Source organism: Arvicanthis niloticus, chromosome 3, assembly GCF_011762505.2.
Source record: "Arvicanthis niloticus isolate mArvNil1 chromosome 3, mArvNil1.pat.X, whole genome shotgun sequence".
Lineage (NCBI taxonomy): Eukaryota > Metazoa > Chordata > Mammalia > Rodentia > Muridae > Arvicanthis > Arvicanthis niloticus.
In genome coordinates this window covers 79,193,865-79,211,556 of record NC_047660.1, presented here as the reverse complement: position 1 = coordinate 79,211,556, position 17,692 = coordinate 79,193,865, and the positions used below count along the sequence as shown (strand labels likewise).

At 39.6% G+C, this 17,692-nt stretch overlaps 1 protein-coding gene across 1 annotated transcript in view; it reads right to left on the bottom strand.

Moving 5' to 3' along the window:
• Positions 1-10,238: 10,238 nt before the first annotated feature.
• Dennd6a (DENN domain containing 6A) overlaps positions 10,239-17,692 on the bottom strand; it is a 52,579-nt gene continuing 45,125 nt past the window's right edge. Inside the window, exons 16-20 of the mRNA XM_034497786.2 lie at positions 15,246-15,299; positions 15,031-15,140; positions 14,588-14,690; positions 13,239-13,313; positions 10,239-12,402 (exon numbers count right to left, since the gene is read on the bottom strand). Of these exons, the coding sequence (XP_034353677.1) occupies positions 12,271-12,402; positions 13,239-13,313; positions 14,588-14,690; positions 15,031-15,140; positions 15,246-15,299 (474 nt within the window). The 3' untranslated portion in view covers positions 10,239-12,270. The remainder of the gene's footprint in view (positions 12,403-13,238; positions 13,314-14,587; positions 14,691-15,030; positions 15,141-15,245; positions 15,300-17,692) is intronic.

Genomic DNA, 17,692 nt, shown 5'->3' with positions numbered 1-17,692 from the left:
CTATTTTACTGGCTACAAAATAAGGTATAATTTTTTAAAAGCAAATTCTCTAAGAATTTCACCACTTCCTACATACTACCTCCACCAGTATTGCTGAAGTTTACTGTTAGTAGTGCCGGAAATCCCACCCTTCCTAGTTTGTTTGCTGGCTCTTAAGTATTTTCCCTGGAAAGGAATTTTATTTTTTTATTTTTATTTTATTTTATTTTATTTTTTTTTGGTTTGAAAGAGTTAGGCTCAACATGTAATGACTTCTCTTCATAATAAGGCCTCCTATTTAATGTTATTGTCAAGACCCCACAGTTCCCCTCTTGTCTGAAAGCATCAAGAGAACAGAGAACTTGACACACTGCAAACAATGACAGGAAGATGACCATATAAACTATGGTATATCCACACTCTAGAATACTATTAGGAGTTAGAACAAATCAGAACTATACACAGTATCCTAATAAAAATATTTCCAAAGTAGCGTTAGTGGAGTGGAGGACAACTAGTAAATATAATGAGTTGATACAAAAATAGATTTCTAGGGATATTGCTCAGTTAATGAAAGTCTTGTCATAAAAGCTTCGGCTTCATTCATCCCCGCAGTTGGGAGGTGGTGACAGGATGACCAGAAGTCCAAGGACATGCTCCACTGCAGAATTTAAGGCCAGCCTGGAGTACATGAGACTGACTCTAAAACAAAATAAAAATTTCTCTGTGATAGGGCACATTTGTAATTCAAGCTCTTGGGAGACAAAAAGTGGAGGATCAGGAAGACAAGGTCATCATAGCCTGGACTCTCTGAGAACCCAGAAATAATACAGTTTGTCATTGTGTGCATATGTTTGTTTGCAAGCATGTGGACACAGCACAGGAATTTAAAATAGAATTCAATAGTCATTAGCAGTTACCTGGTTAAATATAGAGGAAGGAAACCTTTCCAGGGAATGGAGAAACACATATTGAAATAGTCAAAAAAAAAAAAAAAAAAAAAGAGCTTTATTTGTACTTAAAAAAAAAACACTTTACTGAGATATAACTTCATGCACTGATTCACCAATTTTAAGTGTATAGTTTAGTAAGACATACTCTGTCACATATCCATCTCTAAGGCTGATGAACATAGACATAGCCTGACAACCTAGGACCCTACTTAGCTTAGGCTACACACACACACACACACACACACACACACACACACACACACAGCTTTATTAATGCACCTTGCAACCTGAGACCTTCACCTGCTTTATTAAGCTTAGTTTTTGAGTAACCCTTAGTAACTCCCTTTTTATGGTCACACACGTAACCAGAAACTAAGGACATTGGGACAATCTAGCCTAAATCGGCCCTGGATGTACATGCTATATGCCAAGATGTCCCGTGAGTGGACTTGCAAGGGGAAGTCACCTATTGAGTATCCTATGCCTAGTCTTGATGGAGCATGCATATAATTAAAACCAGATGCAATGTAATAAAGGACATGTGCGGTGAACTAAGACATAACATGGGCCTATGACTCAAAACAGAAAGCCACCTGCATGCCATCCCTAGGAAATAACTCCTCCTTTTCTTGGGCGTGCAAAAGGAAGCCCCAAGCAGTAACCAGGGCTCACTGGGGCCAGGTGCACCCTGGTAGCATATGGACTCTATATTTGTACTTGGCCTTGAATAAAACTAGTTGCTATATTCTTATTAGTGAGACCACTGGTGATACTATTTCTATTATCCACAAAACAAACTTACCCATACTTCTTTGTACTTAACATCTCTTTGCTAACAGCCTCTAGTCAACCATTGACCCCTGGTCTTTTTAAAGGTTTATTTGTATTCTTAACTATGGAACTCCAGCCCTTATTTAATAATTTTTTAAAGTCCAAAGCAAAAACTAAGATACAAACCAGATAGCTTCTAAAAAGTCATAATAGGAAAACATACAAACAACCTAGATTACCCTTAAAAACAAAACAAAACAAAAAGATAATAAAAAGTACTAAAGAAGAGAGTACTTGCCACTCTTCTAAGTGTCCTCCTCTCCCACCCATTCTCCTTGTGTCTCTACCTGCCCCTATCTCTCCCAGAGGCTCATATATTCCAAGTTGGCCCCAAACTTATTATGGTAGGATCAAAACCAGGGCTTCATGTATGTGAAACAAACATTTTACCAACTGAGCTACATCCCCACTACTAAAAGATCTTGAAATTAGTTTTTAAATTTCTCCAAACGTTATGTAATCTGCCTCCCCCCCGCCTCCAGTTTTTAGGACCTGTTTTCTGATCCTAGCACCCAAGAGAACTTTCATATTCTCTTTAGTTAGGAAGAATAAACGGCTCAGAGACGAAGAGTCCTTACAACTCTTTGAGAGGTCCTAAGTTCAGTTCCCAGCAACCACATGGTGGCTTATAACCATCTGTGATGGGATCTGATGCCCTCTTCTGGTGTGTCTGAAGGCAGCAACAGTGTACTCACATACATAAAGTACATAAATCTTAAAAATAAATAAATAAATAAATAAAGTTCTATCATTCTGTTCATCTCTTCAAAGCCTAAAACAAACAAAAGGAAAAGTAATATCAAACCATATTTTTAGATTTCCAATTAAGAATATGCTATATATCAAGTAGGCAATTGATCACAAAACAATACTAACAGCTAGCCTTTTGGAATGCATTATACAGATAAGGTTACTCAGAATCAGAGAGATTGAACAACATCCTCAAGGTCACATTATAAGGGAAGTGGAGTTGGATAGTAACCTATTTATTCAGATGATAACTATTATGTAGGCAGTATACACAATGACTTGTTACTTGAGAAAGGAAACTGAATGGGGAGGGGGAATTGCTACTGTTTATTCAGGCCAATTCTATACTTCATTTCCTATACCTCATTAACCCTAACAACTTTGAGGTAGACGTGATAATATTGCCCCAACTCTCATCAACACACCAGTTCATTCCTCATGCCTTCTCCCCTTCCCCCACTTTTTACCTGCATCTATATAAGTTTATGTACGTGTTGTATATTTGTGGTCTATATGCATATATGGACCCTGTACATTTAAAGGCCAGAAAAGGACATCAGGTGTCCTGTCATTCTTCACCTTACTCCCCTGAGAAAGAGTCTCTCACTAAAACCGAAGCTATGCTGGTACCCAGAATGCCCCAGTCATTCTCTTGCCCCAGTTCCCACAGTTCTGGGGCTACAGGTGCATGTAACGTCTAAGTTCTTACAAGGATGCCAGGATCCAAACTTGGGCCCTGATGTGTGTACAGCAAGTGCACTCACCCATCGAATTATCGCTTCAGAACCTTGTTCTACTAGCATCTTTATAGCCCAGACTTTATAGCCCAGACCTCGAACTCAAGTTCCTCCTGCTTCAGTGTCTCGAATTCTGAATTACACACTTATCTCTGACTAATTATTCTTAATGAGATCTCTTTGCTTACAAATGTAGTATATGTAGTATATGTAGTTTTGGGGTTTAATGCTGTAGCTATTTCTACACTTCAAGCTCATTTCAAAAGTAACTGGGGACAGTGGTACATGTCTGTAACACTTACTCTGGAGTCTGGGATAGGAGGGCTGTGAGTTCAAGACTAGACTTGGCTACTTAGCAAAACCAAAAGAACTAAATTTCTCTTCACATTTCAAACATTTGAGAGGATATATTCTATAGTGCTAATATCTAGCAGTAATAAGTGGTTATGAAGCATTACAAAGCCAGACATTGCACCAAACATACAGCATTCCACTGAATCCTCTTACTTTGCCTAGTGGTAACTTAACTTGCCTAGCATTCAAATCCCAGTATTGTAAATAAAACTTAATCTCAACATATATCACTTGGTGTTCAGAGAGTATAAGTGACTTGGTCTACTAATCACTGTATAAACAGTGGAATTTTTGCCCTTGTTCTCCCTTAGGCTCTGTAAACTATCATTAACCTCATTCTCTTTCATTACCCCATGACTCATCTTTTGAAAAGTTACATCTTCTGAACATTATTTATCCTCAATAGTAGAAAAGTACCTATGCTTCTATGAAGACTCTTACCCACCTACCGTTTCTTCTATAGGCATCAGTGTGGAATTTTTGGAGTCTTTAGCTAGCATAGCCTGTTCAATGAACAAAGCAGAGGGAACATGTAACACAGCCACCTAGGTGGTGTTTACCAACAGGGAGCTGATTCTCCACTCGAAAACCCAGGCTCATCACAGCCGGGAATAGTGAGTTTACCAGTAAGCCTGGAGCTCAGAAACATGTGGATGGAAAACAGTTACAGAGATGTGGAGTATGGTAAAACAAACATTAACATGCCCAAACCCAGTCTGTGTACATCAGTAAGACACAGGCAAGAGTGGTACAGTGGAGACAAACCTGGTAGAAATTAAACCTTACCTTAGTTTTTATGATTTTTATAATCATCTATTTGTTCCTTTTAAAATTTCATTTTATTTCATGTGCACAAGTGTTTTGCCTGCATCTTTGTCTGTGCATCCTATGCATGCCTGGTGCACAGGGAAGCCAGCTGTCCAAGCCTCTGGTACTGGAGTAACAGCCAGCCAGTTGTGAGCCACCATGTAGGTGCTAGGAGCCCAACTCTGTCTTTACAAAAAACAGCTGGAGAACTTTTATAGGGGTGGTTCTGATGCACTGATCAGGAATAAATGCTGACGATCCTGTTCCCCAATTGGTTCTTGATAATCAATAAAGATGCTGGCGGCCAGTGTCCGGGGAGGAAGAGGCAGGACTTCCAGGTTCCCGGAGGCAGCCTAGCAGGTACAGTAGGAGGAAAGAATTAGCCATTCTTGGGAAAGAGAAGAGCAACCAGTCATGTGAGCTGATGGGTGGAGTGGCCACTGACAGCTTCCCAGCTGGGCCTGGGGTAGTAGACAGAAGATCAGAAACACAACTAAGCTGAGTGCAGATTTAGAGGTGTAGAATTGGGAGTGAAAAGAAGGGCATGCTAGTTGAGGAAGGCTTAGAAGAGACCAGGTATTGAGCTAAAAGCATATTAAAAATAGGTGTGTGTGCATGCGTGTGTGTGTGTGTGTGTGTGTGTGTGTGTGTGTGTGTGTGTGTGTGTTTCATCAATGGATCCACAGGAACCTGGGCAGGGCTGGTGGCGCAGTCCGTGAGAATGGCATGCTACATGGATGGTGAGAATCCACTATTATTTTAAAAATTCTTAGATGGCTTACACACACACAATGATATAGTTTAATAGGGGAGGACGGCTGGTTTCTCAGCAGAACAGAGCAGAGTCTCATGGCTCCAGCTTGTGAAACTGAAACGAAGGAACACAGCTGGTGTTTGGGAGAGCCTCAACTTAGAGATGCTGGGAACTCCTGCTGTGCAAACAGGCTGCAGTTCCCTGAGAGCTAGGAGTGAGGCAATGAGAAGCAGACAATAAAGCTGTTTGTCTCCAGACACCAGATAAAGGATAGTTATAAACCTGATGTAACTGGTTTTAAGGATAGGTTTTGCCTGAGCCACATGGGGATTTTTTCCCCCTCAGTTTGAAACTGATACAAGGAGTTTAAGATGAGAGGCAGAGAGCCAGAAGGTAGAGTAACAGGTATTAAGCTCCACAGAAGCAAGAAGTTAGAGAAAATAAACAAATCATTAAGGACATGTAAAAGTCTTGCCAGGACAATTTCTTGGGATCTTAGAACGTGGTCCACATAAGATCTCTGGGATTGTAAATACAGTATGATAAAAATTAGAGTCTATAAATAGGCTTATACAATAAGCAGAAGGGAATTTAAATTTACATTATATAAAAAATGTAGGCCTTGATCTTATGAAGGTCAGGGCAGGGGACACCAAAAGCACTACCTCATCAGTTAATATTTGTTTAGATTGCTTTGTTTGCTTATATTAAAATTTCTCTGGGAGAGAGGTCAAGCTATACTCTCAAGTTAAAGTGTTTCATCCATGAGGGATCCAGGGTGGCTCCTGGGCAGGAGCATATATGTGTCCAGTCAGGAACACGGAGGGTATAGCAAAAACTATACACTACATACTTAAACTGCTGAACCATCTCTCCAGGCTCCTCTTTCTTTACTCCTTTTTTAACAAGATGTTTTACTTATTCTGAATTATTTTGGGAGGAGGTCTTGTATATCTGATTTAAGCTTCCCTGGGGGTCAAGGTTGTGTCTGCTCTTTAATAATTTGGGGAAATGATATTGACTTTGAAGACAACAATACAGTTTGCTTGACTTTACTAAGTCCACATTTACCAACTTCCTTCACTGAAGGGAAATACTTCCCCTTACCTTGTGCTTTAAAAAGCACTGAACTATTTTAGCATTTCTTACAGGGAGTCTTTTATTTACTTTACTTTTTTATTTTTGAGACAGTTTTCATGTAGCCCAGGTTGACCTTAACCATACCATGTAGTGGAGGATGACTGTGAGCTTCTGAGCCTCTTACCTCCAGGGGAGACACCATAACTAGATTATACTGGGCTTGCTGCTAGTATAAACTATACAGACCAGCTAGGACTCCATGAGCTAAGTCACATTCTTAGCACAGAAAACTTTTAAAAACAGAGATTTCAACTACTAAGCCATCTCCCTTAAGAATTACAACAGTTGCTGGGCAATGGTAGCACACGCCTTTAATCCCAGCACTTGGGAGGCAGAGACAGGCAGATTTCTGATTTTGAGGCCAGCCTGGTCTGCAGAGTGAGTTCCAGGACAGCCAGGGCTACACAGAGAATCCCTGTCTTGAAAAACAAAAAACCAACCAACCAACCAACTAAAAACTGAATTATAGCAGTCACATCCTGACTTCTAGAAGTTTTCTGCATGTTTCAAAGTAATCTCATCAAGAGTATACCAACTGAGGCCTGTGTCCAGTAATATTGTATCTACCTTTATAAAAGTTCCAGTTAAATAAATGAAGGTAAGAGAAGGATGGGGTAGGGGAGGGTAAACCTTATACTTTGCATGTTAGGTTGCTCAAAATCATAGCAACATTTATCAATAAAGGTATGTTTCAAAGCTTTCCTTCACACAAATCTACGGCCTTTGCGTGGTATGAATGTTTTCTTTTGATTTTACTTTCACTTTTTGTCTGTGTGAGACAGGTTAATCCTGCAAAACAGGTTGTTGTCCACCTTACTATGTAGCCCAGGTTGCCCTGAAACTCATAGTAATCTTGCCTTAGCTTTCCACAAGCTGGGATTAAACCATGTGTGAGTCACCATGTCAACCCATCATAAATGTTTTATATGCTCCCAATTGTAGAAAACATCTCCTGTGCTTCAAAAAATTAGGGATGAGCCACCCAACAAATATTCTACAACCCTCTAATTAGATTTAACAAGTCATTAATCAGAGCTGTAGTGATACTGAAACAAGTACCTCATATTAACAGGATGACGTGGTACAGACATATTATCCTGACATTCAGTAGTCTGAGGCAGGAGGATCACAAGTTTGAAGTTACCCTGGGATGGCAAGCTTCAGACCAGTCTATATAACAAGATCTTGTTTGTTTGTTTGTTGTTTTGTTTTTTTTTTTTAGAAATTACCTACTGTTAAGTTCATATATCTAGGTTCTCAAATGTTAAGATTTCTCAAGCCTAGAAGCCTGTTAAAACTACACTGCTATGTTTTGCTTGTAGCAAAGATCAAAGAACAAGGATCAGATTCATCACCCAAAACAACACAAACTCCAAACCAGTAACATATAAAACAGTGGTTTTTAAGATGCAGCAGGCAACGATCCCCCCACCCCACCCCCCAAAAAAAACAGGAAGCAGGGACTGGAGAGAATATCTATTACTCAATAGATAATATATATATATATATATAAATTATATTTTATATAATTTATTTTATTTATTTTTATTTATATATTTATTTTATATATATATATAATCTCCACACAAACTGCATCTGAGCTGCAGTCCCAGAACCCACAGAAATGGTGGATGTGTGCTCGTAAGAAGAGATGAGAGGCAGATGCAGAATGCCTGGAAGCTCACTGGCCAGCTATTCAGTCAGATGCGTGTGCATGCACACACAGACATAGACATGGTAAAAATAAATGTAAAAAAACTCTATAGTTAATATATTATACTTGATTAGAGACTGCATGTTTTCCTTTAAGACCAGAAATAAAATAGAGATGGGAGAGGGAGTTACAAACTCAGGAGAAAAGCAGAAAAGTTCATAAAACATGTACCTGAAAACTGTCACTACAATTTGTCTGTTGGGCCAGGCATGAACCATGGTGGTTCATGTCTTTAATCCCAGTACTGAGAAGACAAAGAACGTAAGATCTCTGTGAGTTTGAGACCAGCCTGATCTATACAGAGTTCCAAGCCAGTCAGGGCTATATACCCTGTCAAAACAAACAAACCAACACTAAAATGTGTTTTCCATGATAGTAAGATGGCTCAGAAGATAGGCATCTGCCATGTAAACCAAGGACCATGTAGAACCTTACTGAACCTACATAAAGGTGGAGCCAATTCCACAAAATTGTGTTCTGACTTTTACACATACACACTCACATGTCATATACACACAATTATTTAAACATTTAAAAATGACTGTGTACACACATGTACATATGGTATGGCATAAATGTAGAGGTTCAAGGACAACTTGTGGAAGTTGGTTTTCTCCTTTCACCATGTTGGGCCTAGGGATCAAATTCAGGTCATCAGGCTTGGCTACAAGGGCCCTTACCCACTGAACCATCTTGTCCATGGATACTTTTAAGATTCATTTTATTTGAAGTTGGAGAGATGGCTCAGTGGTTAAAAGCACTGGCTGCTCTTCTAGAGGTCATGAGTTCAATTCCCAGCAACCACATGGTGGCTCACAACCATCTGTAATGGAATCTGATGCCCTCTTCTGGTGTGTCTGAAGACAGCTTCAGTATACTCATATAAAATAAATATATAAATAAATCTTTAGATTAGTTTTCTTCTTTCATTTTGGTAATGCTGGGGAACAAACCTGAGACTCTGCGTCTGGTAGCCACACACTCTACCGCTGTTATAGCATAATTGCTACCTTTAAAACGGAGTAAAGGATGAACCAAGTGGTGATGATGTGCCTTTAATTCCAGCACTTGAGAGGTAGAGGCAGGAAGACCTCTAAGTTCAAGGACAATCTGGTCTACAGAGTGAGTTCTAGGACAGCCAGGACTACACAGAGAAACCCTGTCATTCATACATACATACATACATACATACATACATACATATATACATACATACCCTTAGATGCTGGAGAGATAACTCACTTGGTAAAGTGCTTCCCTTACAAGCATGAGGACCTGAACACACTAAAAAGAAATCAGGTGCAGTGGTATATGTAATCCCGGTGCAGCCATTGTAACCTACTTAGTGCCAGGTTAATGAGAGACTGTCTCAAAACAAAACAAAACAAAACCAAAACAAAAAAACACCCAACCAAACAAAAAACAAAACATCGAAGTAGATGGTTCCCAGGGAACAGCACTCAGAGTTGATTTTTGGTTTACACATGCACACACACTGACATGCACACACTGATGTACACCCATACATTAGGCTGGGCATGGTGACACTTGCCTTTAATCACAGCACTAGCAAGGGAGAGACATGGAATCCCTGAGTTCAAAATCAGCCCAGGCTACATTAGTGAGTTTGAGGATATTGAGGGCTACATAAAGACACCCTGTCTCAAAAACCAATAAACCCAAAATGCAAATACCCATGAGTCCCACATATAAACACCTTTAAATTTCAGTATGCTTTCAATTCATTTCGTTTCATTGTCTCTGCCTTCTGAGCACTAGGATTAAAGGTGTACACCACCAGCATCTGACTGGGATCTTATAATTTCACCTGTTCACAGTAAAATAGAAAAAAAAAAAAAAAAAAGGTTTAGATTTTCATTTTATTTGAAAAAAACTATCTAGAAATAAAATTTTTAAATATTGTACAAGTTTCATTATGTATGTTTTCCCAAGTATCCCAAATATCAGAAATCCAAGTTAGGGCTGAGCTTGTAGCTCAGTTGGCAGAGTGCTTGCCTAGAATACATGAATCCTTGGGTTCAGTCCTCAACTGCATGAACTAGGCATGGTGGAACAGGCCAGCAATAGGAGGCAGAAGCAGATCAGAAGTTCAAGATCATTCATGGCTACACATGGAGGTTGAAGCTGGTCTAGGATACATGAAAGCTTGTCTCCAAAACAAAAACAACCAAAAAAGAAGACACATAACACAAGGTAACTAAGTGTTTTAAAATCCAAGGCCTTTAATTCAAGCTTTTGGTAATGACCACAAATGCCTCCACAAAGCCTCTTTTTCACTGTAAATAGAAGGCACTAGGCATTACATAACACCCTAAAAGCACTGATTCCTTCTGATGCTGGTGGAGATAACACATTCGGCGGCAGGGTTTGAATACTAAGCTCTTTAAAAACAAAGAAAGAAACAATTCTGAAAATCACATAAAAAATTTAAGTTACCATCCAGTCTTCCTCGGGTTTCCAATGCAACCTTATGCTATTTGTGCAGGTACATAATTTGAAATTAAGAGATAAAGTAGGTGAATTTGATTTGGTTTTCAACATGTGTTGAGTTTGTTATATGTGGTAAACATAAAGACAGCATTTTCATGCTAATTGACATTTCATGTTTTTCTTTAGGTGTGCAAAATAAACTTCAAAATGATATATCCTGTAGAAGTATACTTCAAAAATCCTTGATATAATACTAATGACGTTCATATTCATGTCACAAACAGTCTATAAATTTTGAAATTATTAAAATACATTTTTTGAAAAATAATAAGATGACCATTTCTACCTAAATAGTTTCCCAGAAAGTTATGAAGTACTTTAGCATATAAAAGTAGTTGCCCCTTTTCTGAAAGGTCAGTATTGTTTCACAAAACAACCCATTCAATCCAGACAAATGATTTCATTCAAATGCCATATTCTTTCTAGGACAGTGGTATGCCTCAAGAGACTGTATCCACGACTAAGGGTACTCTTGGATATGAGACCACAGTCGCAAGCACAGAGAAAACTTCTTGGATCAGGAATGCCCTTAAAAATAACATCAACAGAGAACAAGAGATGGCTTCTGAAGCCACTGTGTGACAAACACATACCCCTAGTTTTGGCTGTTCACAGCTATTTACATATGTGCTACTTCTTGTGTGCGTATCTGAACAGTGGCTTCTGCAAACACTCCCATCTAAACACAAACCAAACTATCTCCTTCTACTTTTGGCAAGGTAGTACAAACAAAATGAAAACAAACAAAAGTATAACGCTCATTTACACAACAGGAAAAGTCTTCTGAAAATCTTCTGTGTCTTCTGAAAATCATCCATCAGGGGAAATAGTGTTACCCAACAAATAATGTTGAAAACTATATGTAAAATTCTCAAATAATTATTATATGTATGGCTTATGGGTATCTTTGACATAAGAATAATTATTTTGAAAAACAGCTGACTATGATGTTCATACTGAGAATGTTTTCAGAAGACACTCAAGCTAATTAGTGTATCAAGGCCCAGTGAGTAACAGGGATGGGAGAAATCAGCTCTTCCATAACCAGAACTACATATGCCTCCTTCCTTTGGAGAAACTCCTAAATTGTACTTGTGAAAATGGTAGAGTTGTGACATGAAAACCTACACGACAATTTAAAACACCAGTCAATAAACATGAGGGGCAACAAGAAACACTTTTGAGCAAATGATTACTTGACATAATGCCTTTAAAGTTATGCATCATAATTAAAAAAGAAAAAAAAAGGCTTTACAATTAGCAGCTGGACCCTGTGAAACATTTAGGACAATGGAAGGCACTACATAAGCCTCAGTTATATCTAGCTATAGTTGGAAAGTTCAGTTTTCCTTCTTAAGAAGACAGCCAGTGTGAACATTATTTTTATATTCCCCTGAGTTTCAACATGATTGGGCAAAGCAGCACCAATTTAAAAAAATATCTGCAATGCCGGCACTGCAGTTTGGAGTCACTTACATTGATGGCCCCATAGGTCTCTCATAAGAGCACTTTAGAACGTGATTAAAAATATGGAAATGTCTTTCGGTATTTCGGTATTGTGGAACCACCACAGAATGCACTAAAAATGTCTGTTTATACGCTCAGTCTTTCCACCTGTATCTAGCAATTGCTGCTGGTTTCCGTGCTACTGCCACTGAGATAGCTCCTGTGTGCGTCTAGATGAAGTGTCAGTATGCTTCACGGTTCACCGTCCTTTCTGGCTGGAGAACCTGGCAAGTATCATGTCATGCCAGTCTTGAGCAGTATGCCTTGCAGATCCTCTGGTAAGGCTAGGATAATTGCATCTATATGTGTCCGTAACTTCTCCACAGTGTCAGGTTTTACAGGTAAATTCTCTCGGTCAGCCTGCAACTATATAAGGAATGTTTTTAGTGAATCTGTATTAATCTATTTGCTATATAAGCACCTTTTTATAACATGATCTCTTTGAACTTTAGGTCTCAGCCTAGAATTTACAGAAACTAAAACTGTAGAGAACATCAAGTTGGGGAGGGGTGTAAAGGGTCCTCAATAAAAGGTCATTCAATACATTCACAGATGATGCTTAAAGATATTATGTGGCAAAAAATCTAGGTGAGACAATGGTTTTAGAGAGTTCAAAAGACTCTGTTTTAAGTGTCTTTTGAGGAGCTGGAGAGTTCAGCAGTTAAGGGCACTGCTACACTTCTGGAAGACCTGGGTTCCAGTCCCAGCATACACATGGCTTTATACTGCCAACAGAGGGGGCGCCATTTTCTGGCTTCTGCAGGCATTGCATGCATATGATGCAATGACTAAGAGCAAGCCATACATTTATACTCATAAAATATTTTTAAAATTTGTTTAAATGTCTTTCAAATAATTTAGAATCATTTGATCCATTTAAGTGAGCAATTTTTTTTTTTTCGAGACAGGGTCTCTCTGTGTAGCCTTGGCTGTCCTGGAACTCACTCTTGTAGACCAGGCTGGCCTTGAACTCAGAAGTCCGCCTGCCTCTGCCTCCCAAGTGCTGGGATTAAAGGCGTGCACCACCACTGCCCAGCCAAGTGAGCAAATATTAATAGTGAGATCTACCATCAATTGGCCAATCTCAAATGTTCTCATTTTAAAATGACTTCTGTAGTACACAATAGAGTGAGTGTCAGCTCAGATGAGAAAAACGTTTTCACAAAAAGGTCCATTTTATCTTCATCTCTTTAGTTACATACCAACTTATTTTTCAGCTTCAATACAAGGTCCACTGTTTCTACTTCTGTGTGTTTCTGGATCCAGAGAAGGAGGTCCTAGAACAGTAAGAAAATCCCCAATTGGTACATACTCAGAAGAGCCTCTCTGTTTCCACCAGGGAGGCTGGTGGAAAGGGAGGACAAGATGGGAAGGAAGTCGGGCACACAACTCCAACACAGCAGTACAGCTTGAGGGAAATTGTCATGAAGATCTAAAAGTGTTACGTAGGTAAATTTCAGTATCAGCCAAAACAACTGTAAGAAAATGTAAGAAAACTCCTTTCTGAGGTGGCCCTTTTGTCAAGAGGGAAAAACAAAACAGCAGCTCAATGCAATACTAATCTTTATTGTAGTAGTCATTTATAAGGAATGTTTAGCTAACAAATCAAGATAACCAAACATGAACGTACTACTCGATATTAATTTTGTATCTTCAAATAAGATCTTCACAGAGCTTACCTGAGGTTGCTTTCATCATAGTATTTTTCTAAAAACCACAGTCACTAGGAGTTTATGACAGAGAAGATAACACTGTGACCAGCCCACCTCAACATTTAAAGCCAAATACAAATCAAACTTTTTAGACTGTACTGTCTCGAGAAATGAACTGTGAAGTAGGCCATGAGACAAAGACGAAATGCAGTACAGCCACACGCACACAGTGCAAGCCCCACTGGGGGCGGTGACTAGGTCACAGCAGAAGCCAGCTGGATTGAGCCTGGAGCCTCATGAGTCCTGATCCCAGGAGTACTCTCTGCTTTAGTATTTGCCGATTTCTGGGGTATAATACTCCCACTGCAGGTAATTTCATGCTACTAACTGAGGTCACTGAACACACAACTGGAAAGAGATGTGCACAGTTAGTTCTTATAGACCAAAAAGCAGACTACAGCATGCCGTGGCTTCACAGCTTAGGGGGTGCAAACTGAGGCAAGCTCACACTCCTAAACCACAGCTGCAGCATAGTGCAGATCACAACACCGACCTCAAGGAATTGATGTGACAATCGAGAGAGAGCCCTGACTCATAGGACAGGATAGGAGAAGGTTAGCTTTGAATACTATTTATAATAAAGTAGGGCTCTGTGGGTAAAGGCACTACTGTCAAGCCAGATCCCCCAGGTTAGACCTGAACCCACATGGGAGAAAAGGAGCACTAGCTCCTGAGATGTGTGCTGCAGCTCACACTCACACTGCAGCATGCATGCACACAAACATGCACGCAGAATGAGTACATAAATGTAATAAAGTGCCGTCTGAGGATTACTTGACACCTCTAAGAATACTTCTGTACTCTGAACACTTGCATGTACTAATACACTCTTTTCTGACCTCTTCACAAAGAGCTTCTAGATGAAGTGCCTCCAATTTTTGGGTCATTTCTTTCCGTCGGGTCTTGAACCAGCCATCAAAATTTGGAGACTTTAGGAACTGCCTACAAAATAAATATTAAAAAAGCAAAGTTTGGTTAAGACTTATTTCTGGTTTCAAAATTCCCCTCTTAGAACAAAACAAAACAAGAACAAACAGGGTCCCAAGTAGTCCAGGGTTGCTGTGAAGCCTGGGAAAAACAAACTTGCTAAAAGAAGCTGACTCCTTCCAGATCCTCCTGGCTCCACCGCCCAAGTGTTTGGATTATAGGCATGCACCACCATACCAGCCTTTCCTTCCTTTCTTATAGTTCAGGAACCCATATGATATGAATAATCTTGCTTTTCAACTAGGTTTTAAAGAAAAGATCCACATCTAGGAGGGAAATAAGTTCAGAGCTTAACCGGTATAGTCCAATCCAATCGCCCTTTATTCCAGAGGTGAGCTGAGGCCCCGTTTTCTCAAGTGTTTTCATAAATTCTTCTGGAAGAAACTGCCTTAACTGGGGTGGACTCTAGAAAACAAGGCATGCTATATTTAGAAATAAGGAACTGCTCTATTCAAAGAAGGTAATTATAGCTAGACAACTGAAAGAGGAAATTGCTTGAATATCACATACCTTCCACGGAGAAATACTTTTCTGCAAAGGCATCAAGCTTGCCACATATCTTTCCTGAAGCCAAAATAAATAAAAAAATAAGAATATAAACAAATACATAAATAGATAAATGTTAGGCATTCTTTTTTTTTTTTTTTTTTTTTTTAAAGATTTATTTATTTATTTTATGTGTGTAAGTATACTGTCCTGTTGCTGTCTTCAGACCCACCAGAAGAGGGCATCAGATTTCAGTACAGATGGTGAGCCACCATGTGGTTGCTGGGAATTGAACTCAGGACCTTTGGAAGAGCAGTCAGTGCTCTTAACCACTGAGCCATCTCTCCAGCCCAATGTTAGGCATTCTTATATAGTCTTACTTAAGGGAACTTACATTTTTATAAAATGTTTGTCCAAGTGATTCTATGACAACACACACACACACACCTTTTTTCACCTAGTTTCTGGGTGAAATTTATAACTCCCTACTATAGGCAGGTCATAGAAAACAGAATTTCACTCCCCACAGTGCATTACAAAAACCCCTTAAGTCTTCTATGGCCTTACTGTCTAGAAGTTGCTAGCCAGGAGCTTTCTAATCTATCTGGTCTGAAAGTAGAAACTAAGAACTCCATTTTAGAAAGGGTCTGGATCACAACTTCAAGGAGGAGTCTGGCAGACAGGCTCTGTTGACTTCCACCTCCCAGTCTGGTAGCATCAGATCTGAATAGGAACTCTTTGCATCACTAACAATGGACCCAGATACCTGTGCTTCAATCATGCTTATGCGGTAAGTCTCTGTAGCAATCCAAAGGACATGTGGTAAAGAGTTCTAAGTTAGAACCCTGGCATTCATAAAGGGTGGCACATTCAGAGATGGTGTGCAAGCTTTGGTCTCTCCCTTCATACCCCATCCTATCTATTTATCTGTACTCTTTGTAATGTTCTGTATAATAAACCAACTAACATCAAGTATTTCCCTGAGACATTCAAGTAAATTAGTGAAACCCCAAGAAGAGGATTATGGGATTTAGAATGGATCAGTAATCACAGACTAGAGTTTGTGATTGGCATTTAACATGGAATAAAGCATCATCCAGAACCCAGGCCTCAGCACTTGGGATATGAAGCTATAGCTAGGTAGATAACAATCAGAACTGAATTAAAGAATACCTTGCTGGTGTCTGCTGTGGAACCAATCACTTGCTTGTTGATAAAGTAAAAAACTTCATATTACATGGAGTCAGAGAAGTGAGAAGTCTTGTGAGCGTAAGGAGGGTAAAAGTGAGCCCAGGTGTTGTGTTTTTTAATAATTTTAAGTTATTACATTCATTTATTCTCTCTCTCTCTCTCTCTCTCTCTCTCTCTCTGTGTGTGTGTGTGTGTGTGTGTGTGTGTGTGTGTGTGTGGTGTGTGGTGTGTGTGTGTAGACGCACACATGCATATGTGCATACATGCCATGAAATGTATGTAGAAGTCAGCTCTCTTCCTTTCTACCGTATGGATCCTGGGGATCCAGAGATGGAACTCAGATCATGAGGTTTGGCAGCAAGCGCCTTGACCCACTAAGTCATCTTGACAACCTGATTCTGAGTTTTTCCATCATGTTCTTTCAATGCTTTCACCATTTTCTACAAGACTGCTCCAGTTAAAATGAATTGGGAAATCATGTTTTAACAAAATTTAACTAAGGCTTAGACACTCAAAATAGATTACTTTTAGTTTTGCTTTGTTTCTTTCTGAGGTTGGTGGCTTGCTATATTGCCCAAGCTGATCTTGAAATCACGTGATCCTTCTACCTTAGCTTCCCAGGTAGCTGGTACATGGCACTGTACCCAGCTCATAATGTTGTCTGTTTATAATAATTTGTGTGCGAGTGCATGATATATACGGGCTAAGTAACACAGCATACATGCGAAAGTTAGAGGACAACTCTGGAGCCAATTCTCTCCTTCCATCTTTATCCAGGTCTCGGGTTGAATGAGTTGCCAGGCTTGTGCAGCACCTGCCTTTACTTCCAAGCCCTCCTCTCATCAGCCCTTGTTTGTTTGTTGAGACAGGGTCCTGCTATATACTCCTAGCTATCTTTGAACTCATAATCCTCCTACCTCCACACCAATTGTAATTATAGGACTATGCTACTGTATCTGTCTCTAAACTCATCTATCCATCCATCCATCCATCCATCCATCCATCCATCCATCTTCTCTGTGTAGTTCTGGTTGTCCTGGCACTTACTCTGTAAACCAGGCTGGCCTCTAACTCAGAGATATGTCTACCTCTGCCTCTTGCTCATCACTCATAGATACCAGAAGAGGGTGATGAATGCCCTAAAGTTAGAACTACAGACAGTTTTGAACTTCTAAAAATGGGTGCTGGAACAGAACTCTGGTCCTTAGCAAGAGCAACAAGTGCTTGTAACTGCATAGCCATTTTTCCAGCCACATATGGTTGTAATGACAATTATTAAG